Here is a 26,269-nt window from a genome sequence, read left to right as displayed (position 1 = left end):
TGGTCTTCCCAGTGGTCATGTACGGTTGTGAGAGCTGGACTGTAAAGAAGGAAGAGCACCAAAGAATTGATACCTTCAAACTGTAGTACTGGAGAAGTCTCCTGAGAGTCCCTTAGACAGCAAGGAGATCAAACTAGTCAATCTTAAGGGAAATCAACCCTAAATACTCATTGGAAGGACTGAAGCTGAAGCTCCAGTATTTTGGTCACATGATGTGAACAGCTGACTCATTGGAAAAGTCTCTGATGCTGGGAAAGACTGAGGGCAGAAGGAGAGATGGCTGGATGGCATCACCGATGCAATGGACATGAACTTGGGAGATGGTGAGGGACAGGGAGGCTTGGCTGGGGTCACAAAGAGTCGAACATGACTGGATGACTGAACAAAAACAACAACAAAGTTCTAAAATCGATTATGGTGATGGTCATGTAGTCTATGAATATGCTAAAACCTGTTGAATTGAATACTTCAGATGGGCAAATTGTATAGTATGTAAATTATATATCAATAAAGTTGTTGAAAAATAAAATACAATAAAATGTAAAGGGATTAAAATCACAGAGTAGGTTCTTTGACTACCATGCAATTAACCTAGAAATAAAGCACATGGGAGTATCTGAGGGTTGAAAATAAATCACAACAGAACTAAGGAATATCTTAAACTGAATAACTAAAAAATATATCATGTCTCAAAATTCATCCCTGGTTTGGGAAGATCCCCTGGAGGAGGAAATGGCAACCCATTCCAGTATTCTTGCCTGGAGAATCCCATGGACAGAGAAGCCTAGCAGGCTACAGTCCATGGGGTCACAAAGAGCTGAACATGACTGAAGCGACAGCACACACACACAAGGGCTGAGAATAAATCACAACAGAACTAAGAAATACTTTAAACTGAATAACTAAAAAACTGTCATATATCAGAATTCAAAATATATTAGAAAAGAAAAAAATTAAAAATTAATAAGCTAAGCATGCACCTTAAGTTAGAAAAAGAATAGCAAATGAAATCAAAGAAAATTACAAAGAGCAGAAATTAATGAAACAAAAAGGAATTAAGAATGTAGAGGTTTAATAAAGTGAAAAGTTAGTTGTTTGGAATGACTTTTAATACTTGTTAGACCCTTGGTAAGACTAACCAAGAAAAAAAGAGGAAAGGCATAAGTAACCAATATTAGGAATGAGCAAGATTCCCATACTAATCTTACAAACATTAAAAAGATAGTTATTAAATAATTTTATTGAAATACATTAAAAATTCATATAAAATTGACAAATTCCTAGAAAACCACAGTTTACCAAACTGACACAAGAAGAAACAGTCTTTTAAATTGGAAGTTAAAAATTCCAACAACACAAACAACAATAAGATAATAATTCAGACTCAAGATGTCTTCATTGGTTAATCCCGCCAAACATTTAAGAATGAAATAATGCCACCTTAAAAAACTCTTTCAGAGAATTCAAACAAGAAATACTCTTCAACATATTTTTTTTAACTTTGCTAGTAAAATTTAATGAAGACTGAACAAATAAGGAAAATCTCTTATAAACATAAATGCAAAAATCTTCAATAAAATATTAGTAATCTGAATCCAATAATATATAAGTGATAATCCATCATGATTAATATAGTCCAGGAATGCAAAGTTTTTTTAATATGCAAAAATCAATCAATGTATTACCCCAGATTCATATATTTAAGGAGAAATACTATATAATCACTTCAATAACCACTTCATTACATGCAATGATCAGGTGTAGAAAAAATGAGCTGGATAAATGCCAACATCCAAAACAAAAATAGGAATAGAAGAGAACTCCTTTAATTTACTAAAGGTTATGTAAATAACCCCAAATCACAAAAAAACCTTCAACAAAATAATATTTGCTGGTGAAATATCGAATTATTTCCCTTTGAGATTAAAAACGAGTTAGCCTTTGTTACGGAGAAGGCAATGGCAACCCACTCCAGTACTCTTGCCTGGAAAATCCCATGGACGAAGAAGCCTGGTAGGCTACAGTCCATGGGGTCGCAAAGAGATGGACACGACTAAGCGACTTCACTTTCACTTTTCACTTTAATGCATTGGAGAAGGAAATGGCAACCCACTCCAGCGTTCTTGCCTGGAGAATCCCAGGGATGGTGGAGCCTGGTGGGCTGCCGTCTATGGGGTTGCACAGAGTCGGACACGACTGAAGCGACTTAGCAGCCTTTGTTAGTCCTGGCCATGGTTGGGGCTGTGAGCAAGAGGAAGGTGCAAGCCCAAGACTACCCTCACCCTGACACATTGCAGTAAAGAACTTCTTAAAGATAAGTCTGAACCCTGAACACAGTGGTGTGAAAGTCTGTGTTCAAACCAAGGGCTGAAATGGCTTTTCTTATATTCTAGAAGATATGAAGACAAAAGGAGACTCTGATGAAGAAATTGTTTGAGATGGAGTCAGTCTTTATTGAAAAGAAAGCACAGCAACCCCTTTAGGAACAGAGATGGACTATGTTGAAGGCAAATTATCTCCTGAGCTTGTATTCAACAGCCCAAATATAAAAGGAATTTTGGCTGTAGAGAAAGCTTGATTATTTGAAACATCAGAACTAACCTGGCTGTAACCTCCTGGAGACTAGTGGAAGCCTTCAATAAGTCCAGGTTTATGGAAAAAGTTTGTGACTGTTTTGTTCTTAGGGTTTATTATGTATGGCTGCCTTATGAAGAAAATAAAATTATATATTTTGAAAATTAAGCCTGTATGTTGGATTCTAGAAGTGACATTTGTATTCTTTTCAGGGAACAGAAAAGCAGAAACCATCTCTCTTTGTGTCAATTTTCTGCTATGTAAAAAAAAAATATTGTATTTCTCACTGAACTCACTAGTATCCTTTCATTAGAACTAATTTCTTTAAAGTTGCCTTTCTCTTGGGGCTGGTGCATGGGGATGACCCAGAAAGATGTTATGCGGAGGGAGGTGGGAAGGGGGTTCATGTTTGGGAATGCATGTAAGAATTAAAGATTTTAAAATTTAAAAAATAAAAAACTAAAATTTTAAAAAAAAATAAAGTTCTGAGAGAAAAAAAAAGAAAAAAGTTGCCTTTCTGGGAGGATTTTAGGAAATGTATGTTTAACAGGTGTGCTGTCATTGGATCTCTGTTGAATGGCTTGGCATTTTTTTCTGACCAGGTTGATGGCTTTTAAAATTTGCAGGCAAGAAGCCCTGACTGCAAGTTATGTACTGTTTCTAAATCCAAAATTGGCCTGATATTTTTTACATTTTAATAAAATTTTCATTGTCTGATGCCTCATTTGTTCAACCTTTAATGTTACCAACCATTAGATAAAGTATCAGGCAACAATTTCCTTGCAGTGTGGTGCAGAAAAGTTCTGAGTGATGGCATCAAAAATAAATGCCTAACTCACTTGTTTTTTAATTTATGTCTTTGCCACCTAAATGTCTGCTCAAAGATGGGATCTCAAAGTAAGAAAAAAAATAATAATAAATAAAATAAAATCTGAAAAAAAAAGATGGGATCTCAAGCTGACTTAGATTCTTTTAGTTGACAGGTCTCTCTCTCTTTTTTAAAAATCTATTTTATTTATTTATTTTACTTTACAATATTGTTTTGGTTTTGCCATACATTGACATGAATCCAACAGGTCTCTTAAAAGGCATCTAGCTCACCCTCCTCAGTTCTGTACTTGAAGAGGAAAATCCCCAGGGAAACTGAAAGGCTTCTTGTCCATACTCACACTGTAAGCTAGGTAGGGCAGAACTGAGACTCTACCTCTCTCCCCTACATTATACTACATGAATTCATACTCTGCTCTGAGATCCATGTTATTTGACTGTAGCAACTTGGCACTATAGCAAGAAAAGATAGTACTGATGGTATTTTCAAATATGCTATTGAAAAATTTGATATTCATATGGGAAAGAAAAGAAACTTAACTCCTACGGCATCCCATATACAAAAATCATGTCCAGGTGGATTGTTAGTTAAATTTGAGATGCAAAACAAAGAAATTTTAAAAAGATAATGTGGGACAATACTTTAATGACCTTAGGATAGGAAAAGATTTCCTTTATATGGTATAAAAGATACCATCAGGGAAAAGATTGATATATTTGACTACATTTAAATTAAGAACTTTTGTTCACTGGAAGATGCCATTAAAAGAATGAAAAAGCAAGCCAAAGAGATAGTTATCTGCATTGCAAATTAGCCTCAAAGTGCCTATACAGAGAATATATAAAGAACTTCCACAGTTCAATAAGAAAAAAATCACAGTAGAAAAACGGGCAATATAATTGAAAAGGCAGTCCACAAAAGAGATTACACAAATAATTAATAGATATATATAAAAAGGTCTCAACCTCATTAGTAATCAGAAAAATATAAACTTAACCTTCAGTAAGTTACCCCTATACTCACTAAAAAGAAGCCAGTGACAAACTGTTCCTTGCTGTGTGATTCCATTCATATGAAGTTCAAAATATGGGTGAACTATAAAATTTGAGATGCATACTTATGTGGTAAAATATGAATAAAACTGAAGTAGTGATTACCATAAGGATCATGGTGGTGATTAAATTGAGTGGGCAGTGTTGGGAAAGAGAACACACGTTGGATTTCAGATGTTGGTGGAGAGTACACAGCTGTTTGTTTTATAACCATTAGCTACACAGGAAATTCATGTTTTACACACTTTTCTCTATGTATTATATATTTCTCTATGTACTGGGAAAAGGAAAAACATTACTCCAAATCCTATCTCCCATAGAAATAATCACTGGTCATTCCACAGACTCTCATCTATGAAGTTGCATAGGTTAAGATAGATAAAGAGAATTATTTTCAAAAAGTACTATATATATGGTTTTAAAAATAAGAATCTTCAATTTCTAATAAATATACCTCAGTGCAAGAGATATTTAGGAAGATGTCCAGTTAATTTTAAAAGAATATGAAAAACAGAGGTGAAGCCATATTTTCAAACTTAATCTTTCAATTTTAAAAACTATCACCTGATTTCCTGCTATGAAAAGCATTTTCTCACTTCCTCCCATTTCCCCCCTCACTTTCATGTTTTTATTAGTTATGCTATCATTGTTACACTGACACATATAAACATGTTATTTTACATCTATCATCCCCACAATTGTCTAGTACTTGCTCTGTATTCAAACAGATTTACAGGTCACCACTAGTCTTTTCACTATTGTTTCCTTTTGCTCAATTTTCAGTTATTTCTTAACTATATTTAATCATCTGTTTTTCAAGAGGTGCTGAATTCATTTAGTTTTTCCCATGTTATTAAATGTTGGAATTTTATATTTATATATAAAATTTTTATGTATATTTGAATGACATCATAGTTATACATAATACTCTTTGTCACACTTTCTTTTTCACCTTTGTAGATACTCTGACATTCTTTTCTGGAGTTGAATGTTGCTTTGGAAACCCATCACTTCCTCTCCTCATCTGTTACCTGCTTTCTATCTGTGTGTCTGAAAAATTCTTATGTTTCCTTAAAGTTCAGTAAGCAAACTAGAAAATATTTCACTGTAGGGCACTCTGGATCACCATTTTCTAGAGCCTGGTGTGACATTTTTGATCTGCATTCATTCCTTCATTTTATAGAAATTTTCTTTTTTAAAAACTATCATTGATTAAAAAGTTTTAATTGTTATACTCTCTTCTAAAGATATTTGATATTCTTATGGTGGATGCCTTTGTGAATCATCCATATCTACTAGATTTTTTATAACCTTAATCTTTTTTCTTTGTCTTTACTGTACCAAGTCTGCTCATACTGTAATATGATTTTTAGCACTTTATATTTAAAGTTTTTGATGTTTATAATTTACTTAATAATTCTATAATGACTTTTTGTACTTATTCTTTTTTTAGTTCTTCAATTTACCTTTTCAATATTTATATGTTATGGTACCATCTCATTTTTGAGCTTTAGTTTTACTGAATCCATTAAAGTTGTCCTGTAATATGAATTAATTAAACAACCTCTTTTTCATTGTTCCTTAGGTTATATTTTCTACTTGATGGATTATTTGTCTTTTGCATGCTATCTTCCTTCATCCTATCTTCTTACCTTCCCTTTCACTTTTCTGTTTTTCTTCACTGTGTTAATGCTAGAATTGTCACCATATCTTTTTTTTTGATCTTGCATATGCTTTAGCAACTCTGTCCAGATCTTCATTTTATTCTCAGGATTTAATGTATCTTTTAATAGCCCTTTCTACAGCATCTGAGACCAGTTTGCTTTCTTCAGTGAGATGGCATTTGAAGAAAATTGTTCTACTCACTTCTATTGTAATCTAAGGGTGGAGTGAGATATGTCATGTGGTCTTATACTTGAGCCCTGCTCTCATATCTGAACTTTGGTTAAATGTCCCAACAGGGGTCATTGCTCTGAGACCCTGGTAAAGACATTTCACCAAACCCCAGATCTGCCTATGGGATGGTATTCTTGGGCTTCAGATTAGACCCCTGATTCAGCCTATAGCTCTGAAGCTTTTACTTCTATCAATGAGTGATTCCAATCATTCATTTTCACTGTTGTAGCCATTTCTCCCCAACAACTGTTTCTTCTTCTTCCTCATAAATGGAGAGAGAAAAAAGTTATGTACTCAGTTTTCTTCATCACAGATCTGGGCATTTTAGTGATAACTCTCTGGATTTCACCAATTTAATTTCTGCAGGAGGAGAGAGGCTCAGAGGAGCCTAGCTCTGTTGCAGTAGTTTCTACTTTAGAATCTTTTTTTTTTAAATTGGAGGAAAATTGCTTTGCAATGTTGTATTTGTTTCTGCCATACAATGATGCAAATCAGTCATAATTACATATGTACTCCCTCCCTCTTAAGCCTCCTTCCTCTCCTTCCGCTTTCCCACTCCTATATGTTCTCACAGAGCACCAGTCTGGGCTCCCTGTGTTATACAGCAGCTTCCCATTCTCTCTCTATTTTACACATGATAGTGTATGTATGTCAATGCTACTTCCTCAAATCGTCCCATCCTCTCCTTCCCCTGCTGTGTCCAGAAGTCTATTCTCTATACATACGTGTCTCCATTCCTTCCCTATTCTCATAGGTTCTCTGGTTGTCTCCTTTAAATATTTATGGCATTAGATTGGTCTTTTTTTATTATTTGATTGATGTTAAATTTCCTTTGTGGATTTTTTACTTTTTCATTTTTGTTGCTCCTTTGTTAGGTATTGGAGGAAACAAAAACTAAATGGATTTTGTTTTTCTCATCATCTTAAACTGGAGTCCTCTGGACCAGTTTAGCTAGCATTAAAATAAATAAGTCCTTGAAAATTTGAAGGAATTTATTCTCAAATTTATTCTCTGCAGGCCTGTCACCTTTTGTTGGAGTGATGGGTGGTGGTTGATAGCTATACTTATTTGATAGTTTTTTCCCACTATCATTATTGGCCTATTTATATTTTCACTTCATCTTTGATTAATATTGGTAACTAATTTATTTTACCCAGGAAAAATGTTCATTGTATTAATATATATAACACCCTAATCCCAACTTATACCCAACAGTGAGTATCATTATGCTCTTTTAAAATTCTTAGTGTTTTTCTGTCTCCTTTTAATCTTCTGTTTATATCAGAACAACTGAGGCATACATTTAATCACTCCTCATTAAAGGTTGTTTTTTCCTTCTGACTTATTATTTAATGTTTCTTTAAAATAGTTCTCATCCTATCTTCCTTCCTCTCCTTCATTTTTTGATCTGTTAGCATTCTCACCAGTTTTTATTATTCACACTGGAAAACACTTGTTGGTCTTGGATTAATGAAGAAACAAGGATGTGTTTTCATTTGAGACCTGAGTTTGGCTATAAGCTGTTCAAAATGCTCTGTTAAAACCAAATAAGTACTATCATTAATTCACAGATGTTCTCAAACCCAATATGTCCTAAAGGGAATAAATTTTTATCTACAATGCTCACCATCAACTGGCAGGTTTTGTGAAAAATCTTCAAGCTCTTTATGTGAAAGCTCAATCCCCATATTTTCCAAAAATGTGTCCAGGTTAATCATATCAATCTTTCCTCCTTAGAAGAGGCAAGAAAGATACCAAGATGTGAGAAAAATCTGCATTAATTCATGTGTATTATAGTTAACACTTTAATCAAGAAGACGTTAAGGTGCACTAACACCCAGTCAAGGGTACAAGGAGGATCAACTGATAATTCGACTTCATCTTTCATTCGATCAACAAAGTGCAAATTTTAAAAGGACTGGGTAATTTTCCAGGGATTTATGGCATAACATATAACACATGCATAATACTGAGAAAATACACATATGGGATTTTTAATGTAATGAAAAAAATAAGTTAGCATATATGAAAATATACAATAATATCTCAGATTTATTTGATTTCTCATCATACTTTTCACTCACTTTTAAGATTCTTCACACTGTCTAGCAACCTTTTTTGAAACACCTTTCCTTCAACTGTAAGAAAAGGCATAATTCATGTCAGAGAAAAAATAAAAAGGGGATTCACATAAAAAATAATTCTTCAATTCTTCCCCTAATCCCATAATTTCAAAAAGAGAATTTAATAATTCTTTTCTCCTGAAATGTACTTATTTGCTCTCAAATAGTAACAAAATTTATTTGGAGAAAGACTTTAATGAGGCAAATCTATTAGCTCTTGGATAAAAACAATGATTATTGGTCTAAACCTTGTATAAAAGTGAAAGTTGCTCTCTCTGTCTTGTCCAACTCTCTGGGACCCCATGGACTATATAGTCCATGGAATTCTCCAGGCCAGAATACTGGAGTGGGTAGCTGTTCCCTTCTCCAGGGGATCTTCCCAACTCAGGGATGGAACCCAGGTCTCCCGCATTGCAGGCAGATTCCTTACCAATTGAACTACCACGGACGTCCTAAACCTTGTATATCCCATTTGATTTTCTTTTATCTCTGACTTCTTCCATTGTAGCCTTTACTCTTCCATTTTCACACCCTTTCACTTACTATCAGGCATATTAGTGGAATCAAGGACAGTAATACGTATAATTTTTTTGGTAGGAATGAATGAAACAGCTATTGCCTACCATAATATAAATTAAATGACCCAGATTTTCTTTGGCAAAAATCAAGTACTGAAAGTTTTCCAAAATGATTACACAAAGAAAAAACAACAACTTACTAGCAATATGGAGTTATTTTAGAAGAAAATGATACAGTCAAGCACTCTAAAGCCATTTGAAGAATACATATATAATTTTAAAATCCTTACCATCAACTGGTAGAGTTTTTACTAAATTCACGTATTCCTTATCTGTGACTTCTACTTTCATGTCTTTCAGGGCTTTTTTTAGGTCACTGACATTTATCTGCTTTCCTAGAAAAGACACAAATGGTGATAAAAAGAATTTTAGAAGGAGAAAAATCAGTGAGTTATTACAACAAAAGCTGCTAACTAGTAACATTTTCACTCATGTACTATAATTTTGTGGGTACTTAAAAATAATGTTGTAAACAAACAAAAGACTAACATTTATGACTACCCTGATTATGTAAGTGGTAAAAACAAAAAAAGCCAAATATTGGTTCTTTTCTTCACTAAACAGAAATTTAAGTATTTCTCCAGATAGTTTTGAAATTAGCATTATGTTTAGAGAAATGCAATCTTAGGTACATAAATTTCATCTAGAAAGGCATACAAATTATATGCCTTATATTAATTAATTAATATAATGTATATAAAAACATGTATAGTTGATACTTGTTAGAAAGTATCTTTAAAAAAACAGGGCCTCAGGCTTCCATAATAATTTTTGTTTTGCACTATTTGTATGGTAAGTAATCTTTTTTATTTATTTATTTTAATTGGAGGCTAATTACTTTACAATATTGTATTGGTTTTGCCATACATCAACATGAATCCACCACAGGTGTACACATGTTCCCAATCCTGAACCCCCCTCCTACCTCCCTCCCCATACCATCCCTCTGGGTCATCCCAGTGCACCAGCCCCAAGCATCCTGTATCCTGCATCGAACCTAGACTGGTGGTTTGTTTCTTATATGATATTATACATGTTTCAATGCCATTCTTCCAAATCATCCTCACCTCTCCCTCTCCCACAGAGTCCAAAAGACTGTTCTATACATCTGTGTCTCTTTTGCTGTCTCACAAACAGAGTTATCGTTACCATCTTTCTAAATTATATATATGTGTGTTAGTATACTGTATTGGTGTTTCTGGTGGAGTCTTTAGGGTTTTCTATGTAGAAGATCAAGTCATCTGCAAACAGTGAGAGTTTTACTTCTTCTTTTCCAATTTGGATTCCTTTTACTTCTTTCTCTGCTCTTACTGCTGTGGCCAAAACTTCCAGAGCTATCTTGAATAGTAGTGGTGAAAGTGGGCACCCTTGTCTTGTTCCTGACTTTAGGGGAAATGCTTTCAATTTTTCACCATTGAGGATAATGTTTACTAGAGCTAATCAATGAATATAGTAAAGTTGCAGGATATAAAATCAACACACAGAAATCCCTTGCATTCCTATACACTAATAATGAGAAAATAGAAAAAGAAATTAAGGAAACAATTCCATTCACCATTGTGATGAAAAGAATAAAATACTTAGGAATATATCTACCTAAAGAAAATAAAGACCTATATATAGAAAACTATAAAACACTGGTGAAAGAAATCAAAGAGGACACTAATAGATGGAGAAATATACCATGTTCATGGATTGGAAGAATCAATATAGTGAAATGAGTATACTACCCAAAGCAATCTATAGATTCAATGTAATCCCTATCAAGGTACTAGCAGTATTTTTCACAGAGCTAGAACAAATAATTTCACAATTTGTATGGAAATACAAAAACCCTCAAATAGCCAAAACAATCTTGAGAAAGAAGAATGGAAATGGAGGAATCAACCTGCCTGACTTCAGGCTCTACTACAAAACACCAAATACAGTAAGTAATCTTTTGATTATTACTTTTATACTTTGCAAGCAAAAACAAATTTTGGTTTAGTTAAGTCTTTTGGCTTAAATCAGCAGAAAATGAATCTCTGAAAGCTTACTGTCTATAAAGTCTAGAATCCAAATTTTTTAGTCAATAAATTAGATATGTTGCATATTTAAGTATGTATGTCCAGTACAGATTTCATTTATTCTGCTTGGGATTCATTTGGCTTCTTTAAATTGACACCCTTTCTTTCTTCTGGAAAGTTCTCTTCAAATATTGATCCTGTCTCATTCTCTCTCTTTTTCCTGGCATTCCAATTAAAAATAGGTTAGATTTTCTTATTATTCTGTATATCTCTTAATCATTCTTTCACATTTTTCATTTTTTGGTCTTTCTGTGCTATATACTTTATAACTTCTTAAGTTTCTTAGTTCTTTCTTCAGCTTTTTAAAAGTTACCATTCAATCCATCTAATGTTTCAAATTTCTATTGTTTTCATTTCTTGAAGATCTCTTTGGTTCTTTATCAAATCTGTTTGCTCTTCCCTCACATATTCAGGGCCTCTTTTTTAATTCTTAGACTATATTAAGAATGTTTATTTATTTTTTGTCTGATAATTCCAAAATCTAAATCTAATTCTGCCATATGTTATTTATGATGGCTGTTACTCATCATGCCATGCTTAGTTACTTATTGTGCCAATGTGTTTAGTAATTTTAGACCAGGAACTTCTGTGTATGTGAAATTCTTTGTTTGAGAAGATGACTATCCTTCAGAATAGGAATACAGAGGATCAGAATTTGCTTATGTCAGTTGCCTGGGGCATTAGTCTTTTAGAATTCAGTTCAGTTCAGCTGATCAGTCATGTCTGACTCTTTGTGACCCCATGGACTGCAGCATGCCAGGCTTCCCTGCCCTTCACCAAATTCTGGAGCTTGCTCAAACTCATGTCTATTGAGTTGGTGATCCAACCTCTGGTGATCTCATCCTCTGTCGTCCCCTTCTCCTCCCTCCTTCAATCTTTCCCAGCATCAGGGTCTTTCCCAATGAGTCAGTTCTTCATATCAGGTGGCCAAAGTATTGGAGTTTCAGCTGCAGCATCAGTCCTTCCAATGAATTCAGGACTGATTTCCTTTAGGTTGACTGGTTTGATCTCCTTGCAGTCCAAGGGACTCTCAAGAGTCTTCTCCAATACCACAGTTCCAAATTTCTTTCAGGATTACTTTAAACTAAATTCTCAGACTAAGTTAGTGAAAATTTGATAAGTAAGCCTGTGTAAAGCTCATCTTGTGTTTATAAATTGAGTTAGACAGTCTTCCTTGTGGTCCAGAAACATATTTCTAATTTGCTCTTAATGCTATATACATACCTTTTCAAGTCTTAGCTTTAGGGTAGGTATGCTTAGTTGTTCAGTAGTGACTGACTCTTTGCAACCCTATGGACTGTAGCCCACCAGTCTCCTCTGTCCATGGAATTCTCCAGGCAAGAATACTGGAGTGGGTAGCCATTTCTTTCTCCAGTGGATCTTCCTGACCAATGGATCAAACCCACCATATTTCCTACTTCGGGTGGGCTCTGGGTTTTGCTTCCTTTCCACTGAGTTCTGGCAGACCGTCAAAACTGCTTAGATTCACTTAGTTCAGCAGATGCTTAGAGAGTGAAATGTGGCTTCAGGACTCTTCTTCTTTGGGTTCCAGGCTTTTGGTATGAATATTCCTTAAGTATACGTATTTATGGAAACATTTAAGAATCCTTTTAAAATTAGATTCTATCCACATTATTAGTTGTTTTCAACATCCAGACATATAGCACATCATGCTGCTAGAAATGGGAGTATTCTCAGAACATATGTGAAAAGTGTATACGGGTAGCTATATACTTGTTTGTGTTCTACTGAGCTCTCACCTTTTCTTTTGTTCTAATCCTTCTCATTTCTCTGTAATGAAAAGCAGTTATTTCATATGGCTATTCCTTTGTAATTCCAGAGATAAATGAGTTTCCTCTGATTATGTCAGCTTCAGAGCTTGGGAAAGATATACTACTGAATTTTTATGATAAAAATGGTCTTTTCTATTTCATTTATTATTGGATCTTCTTTGCTGTTAATGAAACAAGCTGGAGCACTCCTACCATCATTTCCACACAACTGGGTCAAACAGAAGCCTACATAGGGTATGGCCAGAGAGCAATGGAGCCCACTCCATGGAGGAGGTAGGGCAGGGTAACTTGATGCAGCTTTCATAGTGATAATCCCTCTCTCATGCTGGGGGGGTCCAACTATGCATATACGAGGAACAGAAGTGGATTCATTTTTCCTTCATTGTTCACTTTAAGGATTCACATAACTATTGAGAAGAAAAATGCACCCAAAGTCCTTTTTGAAGGACCTCTTATAGATCAGAAAAACAAGTGTAGGATCAGGTTCAAAGATTCCATTTAAAAGCACAAAATTCTACCTAATTTTATAAGGAAGCTATTGGAATGATCAGGTTACAATATCAATGTTGCTCCTTAGTTGTACCAGATAAAATTTCAAATGGATACTTGCTAAAACACTACATAAAACAATGGACTGCTACAGAAATAAATTTGCCACATTGTTAAACACTGATTAGGACATTTGTGCATTATATCAGAGTACATGGCCAATTCACACCTCCTCTGAAACCAGAATAATTCTAGAAAACCTGTAACTGTGAGACTTTGATTAGAACTACACTTTAAGGGACCTTTTAAACATATCCAAAAGGGTTTTATACAGTTGCTTCTGAGTTATGAACATGTACTAATAGTATGTTTATTTTCTGGGTGGATTTTAAAAAACTATTTATTTATTTATGGCTGCCTCAGGTCTTAGTTGCACCATGGGGGATCTTTCATTGCAGGTGTGTGGGCTCTAGAGTTCACAAGCTCAGTAATTGCGACACATGGGCTTTGGTGCCCCATGGCATGGAGGATCTTGGTTCCCCAACCAGGGACCAGGGATCGAGTTCATGTTCCTTGCATTAGAAAGTGATTTTTCTTAACCATTGGACCACCAGCGAAGCCTCCTGGATGGATTTTTAACATTCTCATGTCAAAAATTCATAACACTCAGACTGGCTAACAAACTTGTAGATACACTACCCTACTATAACTACTTAGGGCATTCCAACTTATCTATTCAATTTTAGAGAATTCATTTTATTTTGGTTATCATTCATGACTATATAAGATCTTCTGCATAATATTTAGAAACTTCATTGTCTTTTGAATACCAAAACCTCTGGTAAAATAGAAGAGACATCGGAACTGGAACGTTACATCATTAAAGACCACTGAGAGCTTCAATAAGCAGGTTGTTGCTTCCGTAGTGGTTCAGATAGTAAAGAATCTGCCTTAAATGTCAGAGACCCAGGTTTAATTGCTGGGTTGGGAAGATTCCCTGGAGAAGGGAATGGCAACCCTCTCTAGCATTCTTGCCTGGAGAATTCCATGGATAGAGAAGCCTGGAGGGCTACAGTCCATGGAGTTGTAGAGTTGGAAATGTCTGAGTGACTAACACTTGCATTTTCACTTTCTCATGTAAGTCACTTGCTGACCCACGATCCAAGCTCCACAGAAACAAAAATTACATAAAGTCGAAAGCTTCCACCCAAGACCATTAGAAAAAGAAAACACTAACTGTCAGTGCACTGTATACTTTTCATACATTTTTATTTTTATTTTGTCATATTTTTCTTTTTACTTGTTTAATTTCATACACTTCTGACTTAGCCAATCATAATCTCCCTTACTACTAATAAAAACTTATTGAAGGTTAATTTTATTAGAGACAATCACTTTACTAGAGTTAGAACAGTCCTAACTTTATAATTCAGCTTTTTACTGGCAAGTCAACTTAAAGAATTCTGGTTATGTTCTTGTTGTTGTTCAGTTGCTAAGTCATGTCCTACTCCTTGCAACCACAATGGACTACAGCACGTCAGGCTTCCCTGGCCTTCACTGTTTCCTGGAGTTTGCTCAAACTCATGTCCATTGAGTCAGTGATGCCATTCAGCCATCTCATCCTCTGTCATCCCCTTCTCCTTCCTCAGTCTTTCTCAGTATCAGTGCCTTTTCCAGTGAGTTGGCTCTTTGCATCAGGTTTCCAAAATACTGGAGCTTCAGCTTCAGCATCAGTTCTTCCAGTGAATATTCAGGGTTGACTTCCTTTAGGATTGACTGGTTTGATCTCTTTGCTGATCAAGGAACTCTCAAGAGTCCTCTCCAGCACCACAGTTTGAAAGCATCAGTTTTTTGGTGCTCAGCCTTCTTTATGGCCCAACTCTCACATCCGTACATGACTACTGGAAAAACTATAGCTTTGACTATAACAGACCTTTGTTGACAAAGTGAAGTCTCTGTTTTTTAATATGCTGTCTAGGTTAGTCATAGCTTTTCTTCCAGTGAGCATGTGTCTCTAATTTTGTGGCTGCAGTCACCATCTGTAGTGATTTTGGAGCCCAAGAAAATAAAATCTGCCACTGCTTCCACTTTTTCTCTACCTAATTGCCATGAAGTGATGGTACTTGATGCTGTGATATTAGTGTTTCAAATGCTGAGTTTTAAGCCAGCTTTTATAGAGACGATTCTAAGTGCATTTCTTTCCAACAGTCTCAGTAGATCTTGTATCTTTATAAAGAGTCCAAGGGATATAAATTTTTCTGAGGAAATAGCTAATACCTGGTGGAACAGATTCCCAAGTATAATGCATATCATTCATGGGAATAAAAAAAAAAGTTGAGAGAGGGAGGGAAAGATGGCGGAGGAATAGGATGGGAAGACCACTTTCTCCCTCACAAATTCCTCAAAAGAACATTTCAACGCTGAGCAAACTCCACAAAACAACTTCTGTAGGCTGGCAGAGGACATCAGGCAACCAGAAAAGCAGACCATTGTCTTCAAAAACAGATTTTTAATCTTTGCTCTTAGGTTTTTGTTGTCAATTTTGTACATTTAAAAACCCAAACTTCACTACCCAAGTTTACCTGAGAGCAAGATTACTGGCTTGATCACTCTCTCCTCCTCTGGACTCTCCTTTTTCTCCACCAGGTGGCCTCTGTCTCTTTTCTCCCCCATCTCTTCTCTATCCAACTCTGTGAATCTCTGGGTGTTCCAGACGGTGGAGAACACCTAAGGAACTGGTTACTGGCAGGATTTGTCTCTCTCCTACTCATTCCTCTCTCTTATCCTCCTGGTCACCTCTGTCTACTTCCTCCCTCTCCTCTGCCCGTATAACTCTGTAAATACCTCTGGTCCAGACTATAGAGAGCACATAAGGAAGTGACTACTGGCTAGCTTGCTCTCTCCTCTTTTGATCTCACCGCATCTCATTCCAGTTACCTCTAACTACCCCCTCCATCTTCTCTTCTCCTTGTAACTCAGTGAACCTTTCTGAGTATCCCTCAATGTGGAGAAACTTTTCATCTTTAACCTAGACATTTTATCATCGGTGCTGTATAGATGGAGAAGTCTAGAGGCTACTGTAAAAATAAAACTGAAAACCAGAAGCAGGAGGCTTAAATCCAAAGCCTGAAAACATTAGAGAACTCTTGAATTCAGGGAACATTAAGCAATAGGAGCTCATCAAAGGCCTTCATACCTACACCGAAACCAAGCTCCACCCAAGGGCCAACAAGTTCCAAAACAAGACATACCACGCAAATTCTCCAGCAACACAAGAACACTCCCCTGAGCTTCAATATACAGGCAGCTCAAAATTATTCCAAAACCTTTGATGTCTCATAACCCATTATGGGTCACTCCACTGCACTCCAGAGAGAAGAAACCTAGCTCCACCCACCAAAACTCCAACACAAGCCTCCCTAACCAGGAAACCTTGACAAGCCACTGATAGAACCCCACCCAAAGTGAGGAAGCTCCATAATAAAGAGAACTCCACAAATTACCAGAATATAAAAAGGCCACCCCAAACGCAGCAATATAACCAAGATGAAGAGACAGAGGAATACTCAGCAGGTAAAGGAACAGGAAAGTTGCCTACCAAACCAAACAAAAGAGGAAGAAGTAGGGAATCTACCGGAGAAGGAATTCCGAATATTGATAGTGAAAATGATCCAAAATCTTGAAATCAAAAATGGAATCACAGATAAATAGCCTAGAGACAAGGAATGAGAAGATGCAAGAAAGGTTTAACAAGGACCTAGAAGAAATAAAAAAGAGTCAAAATATAATGAATAATGCAATAAATGAGATCAGAAACACTCTGGAGGCAACAAATAGTAGAATAACGGAGGCAGAAGATAGGATTAGTGAAATAGAAGATAGAATGGTAGAAATAAATGAATCAGAGAGGAAACAAGAAAAACAAATTAAAAGAAACGAGGACAATCTCAGAGACCTCCAGGACAATATGAAACGCTCCAACATTCGAATTATAGGAGTCCCAGAAGAAGAAGACAGAAAGAAAGATCATGAGAAAATCCTTGAGGAGATAATAGTTGAAAACTTCCCTAAAATGGGGGAGGAAATAATCACCCAAGTCCAAGAAACACAGAGAGTTCCAAATAGGATAAACCCAAGGTGAAACACCCCAAGACACATATTAATCAAATGAACAAAGATCAAACACAAAGAACAAATATTAAAAGCAGCAAGGGAAAAACAACAAATAACACACAAGGGGATTCCCATAAGGATAACAGCTGATCTTTCAATAGAAACTCTTCAGGCCAGGAGGGAATGGCAAGACATACTTAAAGTGATGAAAGACAATAACCTACAGCCCAGATTACTGTACCCAGCAAGGATCTCATTCAAATACGAAGGAGAAATCAAAAGCTTTACAGACAAGCAAAAGCTGAGAGAATTCAGCACCGCCAAACCAGCTCTCCAACAAATTCTAAAGGGTATTCTCTAGACAGGAAACACGAAAAGGGTGTAGAAACCCAAACCCAAAGCAATAAAGTAAATGGTAACGGGATCATACTTATCAATAATTACCTTAAACGTAAATGGGTTGAACGCCCCAACCAAAAGGCAAAGACTGGCCGAATGGATACAAAAACAAGACCCCTCTATATGCTGCTTACAAGAGACCCACCTCAAAACAAGGGACACATATAGACTGAAAGTGAAGGGCTGGAAAAAGATATACCACGCAAATAGAGACCACAAGAAAGCAGGAGTGGCAATACTCATATCCGATAAAATAGACTTTAAAACAAAGGCTCTGAAAAGAGACAAAGAAGGCCACTAAATAATGATCAAAGGGTCAATCCAAGAAGAAGATATAACAATTATAAATATATATGCACCCAATATAGGAGCACCGCAATATGTAAGACAAATGCTAACAAGTATGAAAGGGGAAATCAACAATAACACAATAATAGTGGGAGACTTTAATACCCCACTCACACCTATGGACAGATCAACTAAACAGAAAATTAACAAAGAAACGCAAACTTTAAATGATACATTAGATCAGTTAGACCTAATTGATATCTATAGGACATTTCACCCCAAAACAATGAATTTCACCTTTTTTTCAAGCGCTCATGGAACCTTCTCCAGGATAGATCACATCCTGGGCCATAAATCTAAACTTGATAAGTTCAAAAAAATCTAAATCATTCCAAGCATCTTTTCTGACCATAATGCATTAAGATTAGATCTCAATTACAGGAGAAAAACTATTAAAAACTCCAACATATGGAGGTTGAACAACACACTTCTGAATAACCAACAAATCACAGAAGAAATAAAAAAAGAAATCAAAATATGCATAGAAACTAATGAAAATGAAAACACAACAACCCAAAACCTGTGGGACACTATAAAAGCAGTGCTAAGAGGAAAGTTCATAGCAATACAGGCATACCTCAAGAAACAAGAAAACAGTCAAATAAATAACCTAACTCTACAACTAAAGCAACTAGACAAGGAAGAATTGGAAAACCCCAGAGTTAGTGGAAGGAAAGAAATCTTAAAAATTAGGGCAGAAATAAATGCAAAAGAAAAGAGACCATAGCAAAAATCAACAAAGCCAAAAGCTGGTTCTTTGAAAGGATAAATAAAATTGACAAACCATTAGCCAGACTCATCAAGAAGCACAGAGAGAAAAATCAAATCAATAAAATTAGAAATGAAAATGGAGAGATCACAACAGACAACACAGAAATACAAAGGATCATAAGAGACTACTATCAGCAGTTGTATGCCAATAAAATGGACAACGTGGAAGAAATGGACAAATTCTTAGAAAAGTACAATTTTCCAAAACTGAACCAGGAAGAAATAGAAAATCTTAACAGACCCATCACAAGCACGGAAATTGATACTGTAATCAGAAATCTTCCAGCAAACAAAAGCCCAGGTCCAGATGGCTTCACAGCTGAATTCTACCAAAAATTTCGAGAAGAGCTAACATCTATCCTCCTCAAACTCTTCCAGAAAATTGCAGAGGAAGGTAAACTTCCAAACTCATTCTATGAGGCCACCATTACCCTAATACCAAAACCTGACAAAGATGTCACAAAAAAAGAAAACTACAGGCCAATATCTCTGATGAACATAGATGTAAAAATCCTCAACAAAATTCTAGCAATCAGAATCCAACAACACATTAAAAAGATCATACACCATGACCAAGTGGGCTTTATCCCAGGGATGCAAGGATTTTTCAATATCCACAAATCAATCAATGTAATTCACCACAGTAACAAATTGAAAAATAAAAACCATATGATTATCTCAATAGATGCAGAGAAGGCCTTTGACAAAATTCAACATCCATTTATGATAAAAACTCTCCAGAAAGCAGGAATAGAAGGAACATACCTCAACATAATAAAAGCTATCTATGACAAACCCACAGCAAACATTATCCTCAATGGTGAAAAATTGAAAGCATTTCCCCTAAAGTCAGGAACAAGACAAGGGTGTCCACTTTCACCGCTACTATTCAACATAGTTCTGGAAGTTTTGGCCACAGCAATCAGAGCAGAAAAAGAAATAAAAGGAATCCACATTGGAAAAGAAGAAGTAAAACTCTCACTGTTTGCAGATGACATGATCCTCTACATGGAAAACCCTAAAGACTCCACCAGAAAATTACTAGAGCTCATCAATGAATATAGTAAAGTTGCAGGATATAAAATCAACACACAGAAATCCCTTGCATTCCTATACACGAATAATGAGAAAGTAGAAAAAGAAATTAAGGAAACAATTCCATTCACCATTGCAACGAAAGGAATAAAATACTTAGGAATATATCTACCTAAAGAAACTAAAAACCTATATATAGAAAACTATAAAACACTGATGAAAGAAATCAAAGAGGACACTAATAGATGGAGAAATATACCATGTTCATGGATGGAAGAATCAATATAATGAAAATGAGTATACTACCCAAAGCAATTTACAAATTCAATGCAATCCCTATCAAGCTACCAGCCACATTTTTCACAGAACTAGAACAAATAATTTCAAGATTTCTATGGAAATACAAAAAACCTCGAATTGCCAAAGCAATCTTGAGAAAGAAGAATGGAACTGGAGGAATCAACTTGCCTGACTTCAGGCTCTACTACAAAGCCACAGTCATCAAGACAGTATGGTACTAGCACAAAGACAGACATATAGATCAATGGAACAAAATAGAAAGCCCAGAGATAAATCCACACACATATGGACACCTTATCTTTGACAAAGGAGGCAAGAATATACAATGGAGTAAAGACAATCTCTTTAACAAGTGGTGCTGGGAAAACTGGTCAACCACTTGTAAAAGAATGAAACTAGATCACTTTCTAACACCACACACAAAAATAAACTCAAAATGGATTAAAGATCTAAATGTAAGACCAGAAACTATAAAACTCCTAGAGGAGAACATAGGCAAAACACTCTCAGACATAAATCACAGCAGGATCCTCTATGATCCACCTCCCAGAATTCTGGAAATAAAAGCAAAAATAAACAAATGGGATCTAATTAAAATTAAAAGCTTCTGTACAACAAAGGAAAATATAAGCAAGGTGAAAAGACAGCCTTCTGAATGGGAGAAAATAATAGCAAATGAAGCAACTGACAAACAACTAATCTCAAAAATATACAAGCAACTTATGCAGCTCAATTCCAGAAAAATAAACGACTCAACCAAAAAATGGGCCAAAGAACTAAATAGACATTTCTCCAAAGAAGACATATGGATGGCTAACAAACACATGAAAAGATGCTCAACATCACTCATTATTAGAGAAATGCAAATCAAAACCACAATGAGGTACCACTTCACACCAGTCAGAATGGCTGCGATCCAAAAATCTGCAAGCAATAAATGCTGGAGAGGATGTGGAGAAAAGGGAACCCTCCTACACTGTTGGTGGGAATGCAAACTAGTACAGCCACTATGGAGAACAGTGTGGAGATTCCTTAAAAAACTGCAAATAGAACTACCTTATGACCTAGCAATCCCACTGCTTGGCATACACACCAAGGAAACCAGAATGGAAAGAGACACACGTACCCCAATGTTCATCGCAGCACTGTTTATAATAGCCAGGACATGGAAACAACCTAGATGTCCATCAGCAGATGAATGGATAAGAAAGCAGTGGTACACAATACACAATGGAGTATTACTCAGCCGTTAAAAAGAATTCATTTGAATCAGTTCTGATGAGATGGATGAAACTGGAGCCGATTATACAGAGTGAAGTAAGCCAGAAAGAAAAACACCAATACAGTATACTAACACATATATATGGAATTTAGGAAGATGGCAATGACGACCCTGTATGCAAGACAGCAAAAAAGACACAGATGTGTATAACGGACTTTTGGACTCAGAGGGAGAGGGAGAGGGTGGGATGATTTGGGAGAATGGCATTGAAACATGTATACTATCATGTAAGAATCGAATCACCAGTCTATGTCTGACGCAGGATACAGCATTCTTGGGGCTGGTGCATGGGGATGACCCAGAGAGATGTTATGGGGCGGGAGGTGGGAGGGGGGTTCATGTTTGGGAACGCATGTAAGAATTAAAGATTTTAAAATTTAAAAAATAAAAAACTAAAAAAAAAAAAAAAAGTTGAGTCTCACCTTGGCTGACCTAATATAAAATACAGTCCATGTCCTATTCAGAGAATAGGAGAAAGTCTGGACAGTTCCTAATTGTCTTTCTTGTGGCCTTGGTTGATAGAGAATCAAATTGTGGAAGTAGGACTACAAATATTTCCACACTATTTTGGAGAAGGCTGTTGTCAAGCTATGGAACATTATCAAATGAATCCAAATTACAAAAAATAAACAAAACACATATTTGTACAGCAGCATATTTTATTGCTAGAAAATCAAGACCCTAAGGACAGTTTTTGAATTATGAAGAGTAAATACCAGATTTAGAAATATAACATTGTCTCTTATAATAAAAGACACATTCTCATAATGTTGGGGAAAATTCTGCATATAATATAACTGTCCAGAAAATTGTGATGTTGATGGCAGATTCAAATAATTATGTCTATATACAGTATCTCAGTTATTGCCCAAATTTTGAAATTCTTGTCTTGTGTACCTATCTTCCTAGTACCTCTGTTGCGAAAGCATGGGTAATCATAGCAGATAAATGAGAATGTTTAGTTAATGAAAGGTTAGAATAGCAAATTAATGGAATGAAGGGATGGGAGAAATATCATTAAAACACAGTTAAGAATTAAGAAATATTTTACTTACCTAAAACAGTACTCAGTTCTTTCATCACTGTGTCTATTTTGATCTTCTCTTCATCTATAAGACACGGTAAAATTTAGACATTGATAAACCCCAACTCAGAAAAAAAGCAAAAGCTGCAAAGTTCTTAAATTAAGAAGTCAAGCCTGGATGAAGGCTATTGACTATGTTCTGTCCTTTTAAAATTTATGATTCCTGGACTTTAAAGGATAGCTCCATTATCTACAACAGGGATTTAGATTGCTTAAATCATAAAGTTTATCTTAGGCAAAATGTTTTCTAAGTCTCTTGGATTCATGTTTCTAACTTCATATTTCCCTAGTAATCACTAATAATATATGACTGGTATACATTTAAGGCTATTTTTTTTGGTATTATGTCATTTTATATAATTGGAAAAAGACAAAGAATGCCAGGAAAAGGAGCAATGAAGAGCAAATTGTGTGGTGAACTAAAGATTTTAAATTTTGCCTAAGGGAAAAATGCCATGTAGAGAATGGAAAGATGAGGCAAAAAAGGCTGGTTGGAGTTAACAGTTTAGATTTTGACATCAGACTGTCTGGATCTGGGAAAACAGCAGAAAAAAAGATGAAAATTCTGGCTCCACAAAGTTTATATTAATTTGTCTTGTTTATAACTGTATCTCTTTTGCATTCCAATTCCCTATGATGAAAGGACATCTTTTTTTGCTGTTAGTTCTGGAAGGTCTTGTAGGTGTTCATAAAACCGGTCTACTTCAGCCTTCTTCAGCATTAGTGGTTGAGGCATAGACTTGGATTATTGTGATACTGAATGGTTTGCCTTGGAAATGAACTGAGATCATTATTTCATTTTTGAAGCTGCACCCAAGTACTGCATTTTGGACTCTTGTTGACTATGAGGGCTACTCCATTTCTTCTAAGGGATTCTTGCCTGCAGTAGTAGATATAATGGTCACCTGAAGTAAACTTGCCCATTCTTATCCATTTTAGTTCACTGATTCCTAAGATGTTGTTATTCACTCTTGCCATCTCCTGCTCGACCATGTCCAATTTACCTTGATTCATGGACCTAACATTTCAGGTCCCTATGTAATATTGTTCTTCACAGCATCAGACTTTACTTTCACCACCAGACACATCCACAATTAAGTGCTTTTTCCATTGGCCCAACCACTTCATTCTTCCTGGAGCTATTAGTATGTCTTCCACTCTTCCCAGTAGCATATTGGACACCTGTCAACCTGGGGGGCTCATCTTCCAGTATCATGCGTGTGTGTGTGTGTTAGTCACTCAGTCATGTCTGACTCTGTGCGACCCCATGGACTGTAGCTCACCAGCCTCCTCTGTCCATGGGATTCTCTGGGCAAGAATATTGGAGTGGGTTGCCATTCCCTTCTCCAGGGAATCTTCCTGACCCAGGAATCTAACCCATGTCTCCTGAATTGCAGGCAGATTCTTTACCATCTGAGCCATTGGGGAATCCCTCTGGTATCATATCTTTTTACCATTTCATACCATTCATGTGGTTCTCATGGCAAGACTACTAGAGCAGGTTTGCCAATCCCTTCTCTCCAGTAGACATGTTTTGTCAGAACATTTCATTATGACCCATTCCTCTTGCATGGCCCTGCAAAGCATGGATCATAGCTTCATTGAGTTATACAAGCCCCTTTGCCATGACAAGGTTGTAATCCATGTAGGGGAACAAATGACTGGTCCAAAATTGGAAAAGAAGTTTGACAAGGCTGTATATTGTCACCCTGCTTATTTAACTTATATGCAGAGTACATCATGTGAAATGCAGGGCTGGATGAATCACAAGCTGGAATCAAGATTGCTGGAAAAAACTTCAGCAACCTCAGATATGCAGATGATACCACTCTAATGGCAGAAAGTGAAGAGGAACTAAGAGCCTCTTGATGAGGGTGAAAAAGAGTGAAAAGGATGGCTTAAACCTCCACATTTATCAAACTAAGATCATGGCTTCTGGTCCCATTGTGTGTGAGTGCATGCTTAGTCACTTCAGTCATGTCTGACTCTTTGCTGCCCTGTGGCCTATAGTCCACCAGGCTTCTCTGTCCATGGGATTCTCCAGGCAAAAATACCAGAGTAAGTTGAAATGCCCTCCTCCAGGGGATCTTCCCAACTTGGGGACTGAACCTGCGTCTGCCTGCATCTCTTGTATTACAGAGGGATGATTTACCCACTGAGCCACCTGGGAAGCCCCTGGTTCCAAGACTTTATGGCAAATACAAGGGGAAAAAATGGAAGCAATGGCAGATTTTATTTTCTTGGGCTCCAAAATCACTGCGGACAGAGACTGCAGCCATTAAATTAAAAGACACTTGCTCCTTGGAAGGAAACCTATGACAAACCTAGACAGCATATTAAAAAGCAGAGACATCACTTTGCCGACAGAAGTCTGTATAGTCAAAGCTACGATTTTTCCAGTAGTCAAGTACAGATGTGAGAGTCAGACCATAAAGAAGGCTCAGTGCCAAAGAATTGATGCTTTCAAATTGTGGTGCTGGAGAAGACTCTTGAGAGACACCTGGGCTGAGAGAAGATCAAACTAGTAAATTCTAAAGGAAGTCAACCCTGAATATTCATTGGAAGGACTGATGAAGCTAAAGCTCCAAAACTTCGGCTACCTGATGTGAAGAGCCAACCCATTGGAAAAAACCCTGATACTAGGAAAAGTGAAAGTGAAAGTCTTTCAGTCATGTACGACTCTTTGCAACCCTACAGACTATATGTATAGTCCGTGGAATTCACCAGGCCAGAATACTGAAGTGGGTAGCCTTTCCCTTCTTCAGGGGATCTTCCCAAGCCAGGGATCAAACCCAGGTCTCCCACATTGCAGGCAAATTCTTTACCAGCTGAGCCACAAGGGAAGCCCAAAGATTGAAGGCAAAAGGAAAAGAGGGTGACAGAAGATTAGATGGTTGGATGGCATCACCAACTCAGTGGACATGAATTTGAGTAAATTCCGGGAGACAGTGTAGGACAAGGAAGCGTGGCATGCTGCAGTCCATGGGGCTGCAAGGAGCAGGACATGACTTCATGACTGAACAACAACAACAATGGCTGTATCTCTAAGGCTGAATCAGAAAATGCTGGGTGTCAGGTGTTCAATAGATATCATACATGAATGAATAAATTGAATGAGAAAATTGATAAAAATGCTTAGCACTGTCTGGCATATTGGAAAACAATGCATAAAAGCTATGAGGGGGTCATTGATTTTTAATCTGAGGTCAGATTTTCACCTTAGTTATTAAGTCATCATGGCTAGTGTGATCAGAATGAACTTAAGGCAATAATATGGCTGACAGACCAGTCAGGAGGCTTCTGTAGTAGTCTTAGCCAGGATGATGAGTTTTGAATTAAGTAGCAGGGATAAAATTGAGATTTTGTTTTAAGGGAAAAGAGGAGGGAGTGTAAGTCAAAGATAATATGTGGATTCTTTCATGAGTAATTGTGGTGGGTTATAGGGATACAGAAATGTTGCTGTTCAGTCACTCAGTCATGTCTGACTCTCTGTGACCCCATGAACTGCAGCATGCCAGGCTTCCCTGTCCTTCAGCA

General features: G+C 36.5%; 1 protein-coding gene across 1 annotated transcript in view; it reads right to left on the bottom strand.

Moving 5' to 3' along the window:
- EFCAB3 (EF-hand calcium binding domain 3) overlaps nucleotides 1-26,269 on the bottom strand; it is a 493,997-nt gene that overhangs the window by 168,847 nt on the left and 298,881 nt on the right. Inside the window, exons 67-70 of the mRNA XM_069541641.1 lie at nucleotides 22,704-22,757; nucleotides 9,283-9,387; nucleotides 8,436-8,489; nucleotides 7,979-8,083 (exon numbers count right to left, since the gene is read on the bottom strand). Coding sequence (XP_069397742.1) covers nucleotides 7,979-8,083; nucleotides 8,436-8,489; nucleotides 9,283-9,387; nucleotides 22,704-22,757 — 318 coding nt within the window. The remainder of the gene's footprint in view (nucleotides 1-7,978; nucleotides 8,084-8,435; nucleotides 8,490-9,282; nucleotides 9,388-22,703; nucleotides 22,758-26,269) is intronic.

This window comes from Ovis canadensis, chromosome 11 (assembly GCF_042477335.2).
Source record: "Ovis canadensis isolate MfBH-ARS-UI-01 breed Bighorn chromosome 11, ARS-UI_OviCan_v2, whole genome shotgun sequence".
Lineage (NCBI taxonomy): Eukaryota > Metazoa > Chordata > Mammalia > Artiodactyla > Bovidae > Ovis > Ovis canadensis.
The sequence above is the reverse complement of the archived record's forward strand: the minus strand, read 5'-3'. Positions and strand labels throughout refer to the sequence as shown.